The sequence below is a fragment of the Archocentrus centrarchus genome, chromosome 9 (assembly GCF_007364275.1).
Source record: "Archocentrus centrarchus isolate MPI-CPG fArcCen1 chromosome 9, fArcCen1, whole genome shotgun sequence".
NCBI lineage: Eukaryota > Metazoa > Chordata > Actinopteri > Cichliformes > Cichlidae > Archocentrus > Archocentrus centrarchus.
In genome coordinates, this window is record NC_044354.1 from 7,964,320 (window position 1) to 7,977,691 (window position 13,372).

A 13,372-nucleotide genomic window follows, 5' to 3' on the forward strand; every position below is an offset into this window, starting at 1 on the left:
TAAATTTGAAAGGCCTGGAGAACTATTGCTCAAGGCCACTTTAAGAAAAAATTACAAGAAAGTCTGGCTCTAGATATAAAGGAATGGGGGAGGACTCGAGATTTTTGGACAGTCTTGTACACCCTGCCATGGTCCATCCATGCAGGTGTAACCGCAGCCAGCAGCGCCAAACACCACCTTTCCAAGGGCACAGACAGGGTGCGCGTGTTTTATGTAACGGCTTATCCGCATGCGTCTGTTTCGCTGCGACGGCAAGACCGTTCTAGTGATGACCGCGCCCGGTTAAGCTGGCCTGTTACAATACAACAAGCCCTTCTTTATTTGTCACGTGACCGGGAAGAAACGAAGAAAAAAGAAAGGCGAGGAAGGGAGAAAGGAGAAAAAAAGCTGGGGGATTGTCAGCTTGGAAGAAGAAGGAGATTTTCTGTTTTGTGTCCAGGTAATGAACACTAACATTTAGCTGGTTAATACAATATTGTCCTAACTTGTGAGAGTCCACCTCTAACACCTCGCCTGCAAATATGCATCTGCTGTCTGGAGAGACGCTGGATGCATATTTGTTTCCACGAAAGAGGCTAAATGCATGAAGCTAGTTGGCATGGAGAGATGTCCTTTCTGACCAAGCGGCGCTCGTTTGTGTTACTCCGGCTGTGTTACTGTAGGTCAGCACAAATTCCCGCAAAGTGCTGATGTGTCAAAAGCTTGTGACCGGCCAGCTCCGCTTGAGGCTGATTCACTCGCCCCGAAAAAAAAAAAAAAAAAACCCAAAAACGTGGTGGTGGAAAAAACTTGTAGTTAATAATCCTCTTAAAACAAACGGGACGCTGACCTGGCCGCCACTTCCTCTTGGATTCCGTCGTTGTCGCGGCTGGGTTAGTGAAGATAAGTGTGAAATAACACTCGTAACTTTTATCTTTTTCCAGCATTTATTTGAGGAGGGCGAAAAAGTCAGAAGAAGGGGGCGAGTTGTTCAGTTAATTAAGAGTTCCAGATGTGATGGGAGGACAGAGGTGGATGTCCGCTGGATATGAGACAAGCACGTAAGTAACACCCTGATGGACTGGTTTTATTAGGAAGGTCAGTAAGCAATACAGACACTCAGAGGGACAATTTCATGAGTGAACCATAAGTATAGATGTTAAAAATTCCTGTGAAATGTGATAAGAACGGTTTAATAAGAAAAGACTGATGTCTTTCGTCTAACCACCTTTAACTTGTAGGGGGAAAATGAAAGGAAAGAAAATGTAACGAAAATGTGTCTCATTGTAAGGACATACCATTAGTTTTTTTTTTCCGCTTGGTCGTAAATTTTCAGTTTCATTACATTTACAGTGTTAGTTCTATTTTTACTTGCTTATTTATTTGCCAGGAGTAGATTTAAAATTTTCCAGATCTGTGTTACAAACAGACTTGCTGTCTCTTGACTCCCAAAACAGGTAGTTCTAGTTTCTTTTTCGTTTTTGTCCCCCCTCAGAGGTTTACAGTACTCTGCAAAAGTCTTGAGTTACCCCTCATTTCTTTATATTTTGCTTCCAGGGAGCTGGAATTTCTTGTAATTTTTTTTTTTTTAAAGTGGTCTCACGCAACAGTTTAACAGACTTTCTGAATGTCTTTCAAAGTTTTTGTAATACCTTGCGACCTTTTTTCACTCATTTTAAATCCAGTCCTTGTACCTGACCATTTTCAGAGGAATGTTTTTCGTGTTTGTTAAGTCACTTAATACCAACCTATGACTCATTTTACCAGTGTTGTGTCTACACATAACAGACAACTTGGCAAAGAACCTTTTTTAAGGCATTTTTGTTACAGGATAATCTGTCACAAAGACATATCATTTGTTCCCATTTCTTTAATTGAATCCATGAAAAATGCCAAAGATAATGCAGTTTGACAGGCATGAAACAGCATTCTTGGACCAACAAGGTGATTCCTAAAAGGCTATTACCTGAAACCCTATCTCAGTGTGGTAAGCTGTGTGTCCTTAACATTTGAAGAAACTGGACATGTGGAGGACAAAAGAAAAAAAGTGGCAGGCCTAAAAACTATCTACAGCACAGAGTTTTAATAGTGTTGTCCTTAAGAAACAGGGAAAATCCCGCAGACCTGACACAGTATCAGAGAGATGGATGTAGCTCTTCAGTTGATCCATCTGCTGTTCACCAGAGCCTCATCAGAAATTGTGTCAGTGGAAGCGTGAAGAACAAAAGGTTGACAACATCCAAAGAAGAGCTTTGATTGACCTTCCTGAAGGCTGGAGAACTAGTCCTGAAGACTGTTTAAAGAAATTACAAGAAAGCTCGCTTAAGAAGAGTTCAGGCTGCGTTGAACAATAAAGGTGGTCATACCAAATATTGATTTTTTTATTTTATTTATTTATTTTTTTTAAGCTTGTTGGAATTTTACAAACTGTTTTTGCCTTATATGCTGTATTTTCTTTTATGTTTCCACATTTCAGTAAACCACTGAAACTATTTTCCATTTTGCTAGCAAAATATGAATATGTAAGGGGTGGCTCGTGTCTCTATAGTTTGCTTTTGAAAAGTACTATTTATATTTCAGGTAACTAAAATAAATTTTTGCTTCTAATTTTAGTTTTTAGTTTAGTTTTAATTAACTATAATAACCTTGGTGCCTACTCAGTGAAGCTAACAGGGGGAAGCCATACATCGAAGCGTCTTAATTTTTAATTCTGATTTTGGAAGACAACAAGAAAAATGAGTTTATGAAGTTCATAAAGATTTAGGAAAACTTTCACTGTGTTTTTTATTCCCTGAGTCCCAAGGCAGTAAACAAACAGTTGTAGGGGCAGGAGGTCTGGAATAATCAGGAAGTTCAAGCAGTGGGAGGAGCTTTGCTTTACCATCGAGCTGATTATCCTGATTATCCATAAACTACACATGATGATCACCCAGGCAGACATCCAGCCTGGACCAGAAACATCTTCCAACTTCCACTGCCTCCTAGATGACCCTTCCAACTGACTGTCATTGTCCCCTAATAATAAGTTTATTACCAAAAGTTAAAGCTGTAATAGAAACAAGCTATGCTCAATAAAGTTCCTCAGTTTGACTTCTATTTTTTAACAAGAGTAAAATTGGATTAGCGGGAGGCAATCTGAGCCCCAGTTTACAGTTGAACATGTGATTACACAGCATGTAACCCACTAATTTGTGAGTTAATTTCTGTGCTCTGCACGTTAGACTTTCAATTTGGCTTGCATTTCCAGTGGGTTGCAGTATTTCTTGTATGCTGTACTTTAGTCTAGCAGTCTGTTTGTGTTATGACAGGCAAAACAAAATAAATGGATGGTGTTTACACTGGCAGCATGGCTCAGTGGGGAGAAGAAGAACAGGATGTAGTTTGAAGTCCACTTGGCAAGCATCTGCCCTTTCTAAAGTTCCCAAGAGTGCAACATTGACAGTCTCTCTTTTAATTCCTGCCCCACGGCTCTGCCCTTTTCTGGAAGAAGAAAAGCAAAAAGACTGTTATTTAATATAAAATATGTCACATCTTTAGTATTACTATATTATAGTGTCAATAAACCACGTTTAATTGTTGCACTGCGGTAAAGAGGCTGCAAGTTGTTGTTGTTTTTTTTTTTTTTTAATCGTTATTTTTCTTTCAGCAAATGTAGATAAGCGCAACTTAAAATCTGTAACTAATTAGCCAAATATGCCTGTGCAGGAACCTGCTAGGATTAAAATGTGCAGGGTCTTGTTGCATCTTTGAGTATGAGCTGATAAATTTAAACTTAGGATGACCTCTGTCTTTATGATATTCTTTAGGTAAATATAGACTCTGAAACGGAGGAGGAGAGAAGATGAAGCTGAACGAACGCAGCGTGGCACATTATGCCACCTGTGATTCACCACCAGACAAGACGGGCTTCCTTTTCAAAAAGGGCGAGCGTAACACAGCTTATCACCGCCGGTGGTTTGTTCTGAAGGGCAACATGCTCTTCTACTTTGAAGAGCGTGACAGCCGAGAGCCCATTGGCGTCATCGTCCTTGAAGGATGCACCGTGGAGCTGTGTGAGTCGAGTGAAGAGTTCGCCTTTGCCATCAAGTTTGATTGCGCCAAAGCCCGGGTGTACAAGATGGCCGCTGAGAACCAAGCAGCCATGGAGTCCTGGGTGAAAGCGTTGTCAAGGGCCAGCTTTGACTACATGAGGCTGGTGGTCAAAGAGCTGGAGAGGCAGCTGGAGGAGATCCAGGAGGCTGCTGGAGGTGGCTTTGTTGGGGCTGGAGGTGGCTTTGTTGGGGCTGGAGTTGGAAACCTGCAGAGCAGGCCCAAATCCTCTAAGCGAAACAAATTGGCGTTGTCCAGGTCTGGAGCATCCTCTTCTTCATCGTCCTCATCCTCCATATCATCTTCATCAAGTGTGCCTCCCATGTCAGCCCCCTTCTCTGCCCAGAAGAGCCCACAGGATGAGCTACAGCTCATCTCTGGGCCCTCCAAGGAAAATGGAGTTGCATGGAATAAGCCACCAGCTGCCTTGGCTAACGGATTTGTGGAGGGAGCTTCATCCTGTGTGGTCTGGGAAAGCTGTGGGGACCCTGCGAATGTGATTGCTTATGGAGCTGACGGAGCGAGGGCTCCACCTGTGCCTCCCCGGAGAAAAGGAGCATCTCTGGAAAGCCCCGTATGCCCTGGCACTGGCTGCTTCTCCAAACTCCATGACTGGTATGGCAAAGAGGTGGAGGAACTGAGAGTGCAGTGGCTGCAGAGCCAGTAAGCTGACGGAGGTGGATCACCTCTTTTTCCACAGTTTATCATTCCTTCCTGATCATTCTGCAGTGCTTCACCCAGCAATAAGGTGAAGTGACTGAATGGAGACTAAACTGCAGTCTTAACTAATGGAAATGAAAAGGAAAAAAGCATCAGAGATTGTTTCTAAAATTCTGTCAGAGGGAAAGAAATTGTCATAAATATTAACACTATCAAGCCAAGAAACACAAAATATGCTCTTTTGTGCACAGAGTGAGTTACATTTGCCAATGACAATTGGAAAAGCTGCAGTATTTAAAATGATAGTTCATTTATTACAATCATCAGTTTTTCTAACATGATGCATTGAGTTTAGCATTGATTCATCTTATAATAGATACAAATCTAAAACAGCTGTTTTATTACTGTTCCCAGTATTTATGTTTTTTAACTTGGCCATCTTTAAGCAATTGTTACGACTCATTTTATCTACAGTTATAAGAACCTTGAACAGTTTCTCATTGCTTCCTGATAATTCTGCAGTGATTATTTTTTTGTTTGTTTGTTTTTTTGAGTTGTACATGCAAATTACTTCGCTAATCATGTGGAAAACACAAAAAAACAATAGGTAACTGATATAATCACAACAAGGAAGTCTTTTTTTTTTTTCTGCCAAAAGGAAAAAAAGCCCCAGGTGGTTTCTGTTATATAATACAACCTGAAGATGTTGCACAAAATAATTAGACATAGTTTGAGGTGGTTATGTCACATTAACCACATAATAGTGCAAAGAAAATTGTGGCGCTTTATGAATGAAACCCCAGTTTGGTGCTGTCCAACCTTCACCCTGTTGGTGATGCAGCTTTGCAAAGCTGTTTGGTCTAAATGCTTGAATCACATTGATCCTAATGACTCTGGCACCAGGATAATATCTGTCTTCCAAGTTTGAAATTCAGGATTTTGAGTTTCCTTCAAACCACGGTAACGCTGAGACATTTCACTGCAATGACTTGTAGCTGTATGGACTGTGTGTGGCTGCCGTCAGGTATCTTTATTGATCTTTATTGAGCCCAGGTGGAGAAGTGCCACTGTTTATTCGAGAGTTAAAAAAAAGCCTGGGGTCCAACATTAGCCTGAATTATTTCTTTAAACAGTCCAAATTCTGCTCGTATATAAATGTAATTCATTCAACCACAGCAACTTAACGTACAGTAAAATGTGTTTTCATTTCAGCACTAGGCTGCCTAATGCCATATTATGCACTAATGATTAAAAAGGTCATGTCCTCTATACTAGTTTGGGTAAACATCAATAACTCATTATAACTTTGATACAGTAATCAGTACTGCAGATACTGACTTTCTCTTCCTAAAGCGTTCTTTTAACGAGAGCTTTTATCAATGTTTTTAATGTTCTATCCTGTTAGTTTTTTCAATTTTGTTTCCTGCTTCTCTGTTTAAATTGTTTCTCTGAAGCACTTTGTATCTTTGTTAAAGAAAGTGCTAAATAAATAAAGTTTATTATATATATATATTTTACAGTTTTTTCTGAATTGCTAAAGCACTAACTTCCACTCTCTGAGCGAAATGCCCTAAGCCATACATTAGGACATTTTTGACAAAACCTTTAACCATTTTCACCTAGTTAGACACAGGCAGAAAGGTGATTTAAGTGACTCTGAGCATGGCGTGGTTGTTGGTGCCAGAAGAATGGTCTGACTATTTCAGAAACTGCTGATCTGTTGGGATTTTCCCACACAACCATCTGTGTGGTTTACAGAAAAACAGATCATATCCAGAGCAGCAGTTCTTCTGGCTGCTTCCAGAAGGCTATCACACCGCTTCACAAAGCTCTAATCATCTCAGACTGGTTCACTGTACTCAAATGGCCTCCCCAGTCACTAAATCTCAAACCAGTAGAACACCTTTGTGATGGTGTTATAGGAGACTCGCATCATGGATGTCCCACTTGAAAAATCACATAACCCTATTGCATAACCCTATCATGTCAATATGAGCTCAGAGGAATGTTTCCAGCATCTTGTTGAATTTATGCCATGAAGAATTAAGGCAGTTCCAACGGCAAAAGAGGGTCCAAACTGGTACTAGCAAGGTATACCTAATAAAGTGGCCAGTGAGTGTACCTGTATTTAATACATTTTCAGGGTGCCAGTTTAAATGAACCTGATGCCATTGACAGAAATGGTACTGTTGTCTATTACAGGTGCTAAGTTTAAGTTTTCAGTAGAGGAGATGGAAGATCATCAACCAGTACTAACACAGACCCAGTACAGCAGCCAATCAACCAATAAAAATAATAAACTGCAATCAGTGCCAATTTTACACCTTTATTGTATTGATTACCTGGAGAGGGCAGGCCATCCATCAGTAATTATCCCTGAACTGACTGTTTTAAAGAATTATGGTGACAGCTTGTTAAGCTTTACAAAGCAGTTTACATGCAGGTCAGGTAGGAGGACCCCTTAGCACCATTTTATTTTGCTCATAGGAAGTAATCCTAAAAACAGTTGGAGGCAGCAAACTAAATTTAGCCCCTTTAATATTTTGTCAGAAATAAATTTCAATCTGATGAATCTCATTAATCACCTTAGACAGGTCTGTGTGAGTCAGTATTGGTGCTGAAAAATGGAAGTAGTCTCATGATCAGAGGTCGTGTGCAGAAAAAGAGGCCTGTTTAAACTTTTTTTTATATAATTATAGGAAGGAATTTGAGGCATCGTCTCTTATATTTAGTATAATTTTTGTGGCAATGTGAGAGCCAGAGAGACAGAGAGTCAAAGCAGCAGAATTATGATTGCTATGGAAGCTTTAGGCAGTGCTTTCTCGCCTACGCCTGTAGCCTTGTGACCTGTTAGTCGAAGCTACTTTCCTTCCTTCAGAGACTCCGAAGCTTTTGCTCGTCTCCACCAGGAGTTTTGTCAAAACTTCAATTAAGAAGCACTGAACTTTTCCAGGTAAGTCGCCACCTTTATTACCCCCCTGCAGGTAAGCCTTGCTTCCCGCGCAGAACCTCTGCTCATTGCGGGTGAATTACAATTCACAGTTCAGCGCCTGAAGCTCATTTCATTTGATTTTTGTCTACTGCTACACCTTTAGTGGCATGACTTTTACAAAAAGGTATGCAGAGCTGCAAAACTAAAGGATCCACACCCTAAATCAAGAGCATCCTAATGACCAGTGAGACAAGCACTCCAGATTAAAGCAACTAGACTGTCTTATCTTCACTCACGACTACAAACAGCCTGAGAGAAAGTTGTTATGATATATAAAAACATATGTTTTCTTTTTTCACTTTGGTATGCTGATGTCTGTCTGAAGCTTTGGTCAAGAGCTGCTTACTTTGCTTGATGTGACTGCACATTCAGTAGAGTGTAGTTAGCTTTAGGCTGTTAGTTGATGTCTTATTTGCTGACCTCCTGATACATGTTAGGGTTGCAGGTGTTGTTTTGTGCCTGCTCTGTTTACCTGCACCTCCTGACTTATTAGTGCCTTAATGAAGTGAATGTTACCATGCGTGTAGAGGGGGGGGGGGCAGTAATCCCGTGTGGCTGACAGTAAGACAGCAAGACAGTGAATTAGATGATTCATTTTAATGTTTATCATTTTTTGCTCTACCAGCAGAAATGCTGCAGAAATTGCTAGATGCATTTTATATAACAGCATGTCTGGTGTCTAATGCACTCAGTTTCTCACTTTCAAAAGGAAGAAATTCCTTGATGAGGCATGTTTGACATTTTTAATACAGAAGAGAGATGTCTCTTGGGTTGGGTTGCCAGTAGCTCAGCAGCACACAGAAAAGACTCACACAAAACACACACAAACACATCAGTGGATAATGTATTTGTCTTTATTTTAAAGATCATTCAACCTTTCTCCTAATTTAGTTTAGTTTCAAGAGCACGCTTCTTGTTTCAGTTTTTTACATTTTTTGGAAATTATTTTTTTCACTATTACATTTATTTGAATAATATATGGCATGGATAAAAATGAATACATTTATAACAGGCATTAAGAGAAATGCAGCTGGCTAACAGTCTTGCACACACAACTGCATATTTTACATTTTTATCTTTTCTATTTTTTTTTATTTTAATAATTACAAAGTTTTCACACCTCATTTTGTTTTAGTTTTATTGCCACCTGCTAGCATTTTTATCAGATATGACACAGTACAAGTCTGAATGCATGCAGTCACATTAAATTGCTATATAGATAAGCAAAAGATTATGAGTGCATATATCTCTCCTTGTCTTTGTGAGCTGCTCCACTCACTATAGGCTATTCTAAACAGAAACACATAATCACACTTTGTCTCATCAGCTTTCTACCTTTCAGAGGATGGTTATCTCCTAAAGCCCGATGTGCGAGGGTCTGCACCAGTTGTGTACTGCCTGAACATTTCCTGGTGCCCTGAAGGTTGTTTTGGCCTGCTGTGAACTGTCGGTGAACATGCTTTGAACTCGAGCAGCAAAGTCACAGCAAACAGAAGAGAGCTGACAGATCTCTCAGGCCTGATGCTGCAGGGTTCACGGTGAGCAGCCCAAAGAGCAAGTGGATGCGTGCTTGCGCTCTCCCTCTTCTCTGTAAGGCAGGCAGCATGTACATGCTTCTGGAGGAGTCAACTGGCACAATGTTGACTCCTTTAGAAGAAACATGGGGCAGAAAGGGAGTGACTGAAAAACAGGTGAATGAGAAACATTAGCTGTAACATGCATAGTTACCCCTTTTGTACTGTTGTAACTCATGCTCAAGTTCATTAAGTTATGTGATTCTCTGTGTTGCATTGTATATTTATTGCATGAGGTATGGAACATTTCCTGCATCAGTCCTTGTGGCAGCGGAGCTGAATCTGCTGTCTGTCCAGTAAGTGATGCAGAGGGCTGTCAGGATCACCCACAATGGATAACAGTTCGTTCAATTCCAAATGTTTTCCACTTCGCGGCCAATCACAGAGCCAGCCTTATTAATCAGTTTATTCAGCGCTGCTCCCACAGTACAGCACACTGCTCTCACCTCAACAGGCTGATAGAAAATCTCCAAATGAAGGGTAACTGTTGTAGGCGTGTGGTGTATGTGAACATCTACGCTCTTGGTGCATATGAATATTTAGTATTAAACTTTGGATGTTAAAACTGAGAGCCTTTAAAATGGGCCCTTTAAAATGATTGCTGAAATACAATCATAGAGTTGTTCACATTATGTGTGTGTGTGTTGTGTTATATTCATAACTGTGCTATTGCACTTGTATCCATTAGCATATATCTACAGCCACAGTAACTTGACTTTTGCTCTTTTTTTTTTTGTTTCTTAATTTCATGCTGGAGTCTCATCTTGGTCCAATCACTTTTTGACCATGGCTCAGTTACTTCAGTTTTCATTAGTGCGCACCGCTGTCATCACTGATATACACTTGGCTTGTGCATAAGGGGGCAGGAGTAGTACAGTGTGATTTTATGTGTTTTAAAATGGGAATATTGAGCCAGTTTTCACTTTAGCACATATTATCTAAAATTATAGTTGTATGATTGGCCATTTTAATAACTCCAGAAGTGTGCCACTGCCACTAGACTAAAGGAATATGTGAATGCACCAAATTACCAGGACTGTTGCCTCAACAGGCCGGCTTGGGCCTCTTTGTGTGGAGTTTGCATATTCTCCCTGAGCTGGTTCACTGAGGGTGCTCTGGCTTCTTCCTACAGTTCAAAGACATGCACGTTAGGTTAATTGGTGACTTTAAAACTGGCTGTAGGTGTGAATCTCTGTGTTAACCTTGCAATATATTGGGGATTTGTCCAGGGTGTACCCCGCTTCTCACCTTATGACAGCTGGGATAGGCTCCAGCCACCTCTGTGATCCTGAATTGGATAAGCAGAAGAAGATGGATGCTTGGATGGATGGCTTTTTCTTAGGGTCAAGCCCAACTCAGTTTTAACTTTATGCTCACATTTGTGCACTGCAGTCTGCCTGCCATCAGATGTCACTGTGTAACAATTTTAGACATGGACTTCACACAGTTGCAGACTTCAGACTCATACCTGGCAGTATAGGTGAAAGTTTTTTTTTACCATCAAGCAGGATATAAACGAGATTTTGGGTCAGCAGAGAAGTAAAAAAAGAAAAATAAATTGATCCATTGTAGGTCCGGATAAAATGTTTCTTTTTTTTTTTATTTCCCCCTGTCCCTCTTATGTACAAGAAAGAAAGAAAGATTAATGTCATGTTTTAATGATCTCCTTACACTACAGTGTAGTATGCTGCAGACCTACTGAGTTATTTTTGCAGCTAACAACATTGCACACCTTGAAATTTTCTTTTTGAACTTGCACATTTGTTCTTTTCTCTTTGTTTAGAATTTTTTTTTAAATTGCATCCATAAATTAAGTTACCAAAATAAAGGTACAATATGTGAAAAACTTCACGTAAGAGACTGGACAGGTTCTGCAGGAACTTGCTCAGTATGCTACACACTGCAGCACAAAACCTCAAAAACCAGAGGGGCTACTTCCTCCCTGGTAATTTCAACATAAAGGTACATGTTTAAACCTAAACACTGATTACTCAAAAGTCAGTGTTCTGTGTATATTTATAGATCACATGTCTGCCACAACATCCATCCTTATGAAAGTTTTGGGAGATTATTAGATTATATGTTTACAGCTGTGGATGCATCAAATAGCGTGAAATCAGCTGAGACACAATACAGTGTTTGTGTGCATAAAAATGGGTCAGTGGCAAACATATAAGCATGTTTGCACAGGAAATAGGTTGCTGACACTGTTGGGCAGAGTGATCCTAGACCGCCCAGCTGCCCCAAATATCCTTTGTTTGTTGTGAGCTCATTTACTGTCATATTTTTGTGAATATGCATCCATACATGATGACAGTAAATGATATGTGTTTTCAGGCAGATTCTGCCTTGTGTCAATATTTGGTGCATATTCCTAAATAGGTTTATGTTTAAACTTATCATGTCAAGTATAGTGCCAATGGAAAGAGGCTGGAAGTAATTTAGTAGGTTTGCACAGAGAGCTATACAATTAAGAGACTGATTTTTATCCTACTTTATGCTTTATTTACTCCACATGCATGTCACAGGAAAATATATGACATTTATTTGGCAACTGCACTTTGCAGATAAATTTAAATGAGCACATACAGTTAATGCATTGTTAATGCATTTGTTAAAAGCAGCCAGCTGTTTAATGCTGGCCACAAGCATAATTATTAATAAAGCTATGTAGGTGATGCAATATGTAATTTAACCTGAAGAGGGGCTATGTTGCATGCAAAGCAAGGTTGTTGTTAACTAAAAGACAACTGAAAACTAAAACTAGGTGCAATAACATTCTAGTTAACTCAAATAATTTAAAACCAATAAAGAAGTGCAACAATATTGGGTACTTATAAAATGAACTAAAAAAAAAAGAAAAAAGAGGAAATGTCTGGAATTTTCATCTTTGTTGTTTTGGTCAAATTTGTCAACACATCCTGATTGTTGCATATGTTTTCTTTATTAAGATGTCTACATGATTTCACGTAAACAGCCTTCACACAGTGTTTGCTTTGAAATTGCCTACTTACTAGAAACATCTTCCACATTATGATAATTAAAAAGACTGAAACTGAAACTAATGAAACGTAAACCTCAATTGAGCCTTTGATACGGCCCTGTGCATGTCCTCCTTCACTACATCCATGAATCATCTCTGTGGCCTTTCTTTTTTTCCTTCTGCCTGGCAGCTCCATATTCAGCAGCCTTTGTCCGCTATAGCCACTATCCCTCCTCTGCACATATCCAAACCATCACAATCTACTTTCTCTAACTTTGTGTCTAAACTGCTCGACTGGTTACCACTGTTGTCTCACAGCAAGAAGGTTCCTGGTTCAAATCCCAACTTTGGCCTTTTGGTTGCACTTTTTCCCTGTGCCTCCACAGGCCTCCTCCAGGTACTCCAGCTTCCCCTCACAGTCCAAGGACATGCATGTTAGACTAATTGGTAATTCTACCTTGACCATGTGAGGCAGATAAAGTGCTGTATGAATGTATGGTTAAAAATGTTGCTTATAGTCTAAAGCGCTTTGAGGAGTCAGTAAGACCAGGTTAGCAAGGTAACCTGTATAAGTGCAAGCTGTTTGTTGTGATTTGGTGCTATATAAATGAAATTGAATTGAAGTACATTACGTTTCACTTTGAATTTTTATTTTCAGTTTGGTTCAGTTTCAGTTCCTTTCCTGAGTAGATTTGCTCATTTCACTTTAGTTTTGATTGCTGGAAAATGTTCCGTTTCAGTTCAGTTTTTATTAGTTTCAGTGTTACTTCTAGCATTTTTATTGGGGTGGTATTTGTTAAGTCTATTTACAATACAAACACTTCATATCATGTAGCCATTCATGTAGTCTCAATAAACTTGAACCAAACAAAGGCTAGAGCTGAACACATTTCCTGTGTAGTTTTATTTTAGTGAGTTTTGTAAGCACACAACATTGTTTCAGTTATTTATTTATTTATTAAAAGTCAAGTTTTTCATTTTTATTTCAGTTAACTAAAATATTTTTCTCGCAATATTTTTTATTTCGTTTTAGTTAACTGTAATAACCTTGTTCCCATTTGGACGTTTCCTCTTGATTAGAACTCAGAAGAAAAA

The 13,372-nt window shown here is 39.5% G+C and overlaps 1 protein-coding gene across 1 annotated transcript; it reads left to right on the forward strand.

The window, feature by feature from the left end:
* Positions 1 to 312: 312 nt before the first annotated feature.
* Positions 313 to 6,152, forward strand: LOC115785768 (sesquipedalian-1). Its single transcript, XM_030737602.1, has 3 exons — positions 313 to 439; positions 924 to 1,040; positions 3,786 to 6,152. Exon 3 carries the CDS (start codon positions 3,821 to 3,823, stop codon positions 4,733 to 4,735), a length of 915 nt encoding a protein of 304 aa, XP_030593462.1. The 5' UTR covers positions 313 to 439; positions 924 to 1,040; positions 3,786 to 3,820; the 3' UTR covers positions 4,736 to 6,152.
* The last annotated feature ends 7,220 nt before the right edge of the window (positions 6,153 to 13,372 follow it).

Bases quoted from the DNA above. Each gene is read 5' to 3' on its own strand.
- LOC115785768 (XM_030737602.1), top strand. From the start codon at position 3,821: ATGAAGCTGAACGAACGCAGCGTGGCACATTATGCCACCTGTGATTCA.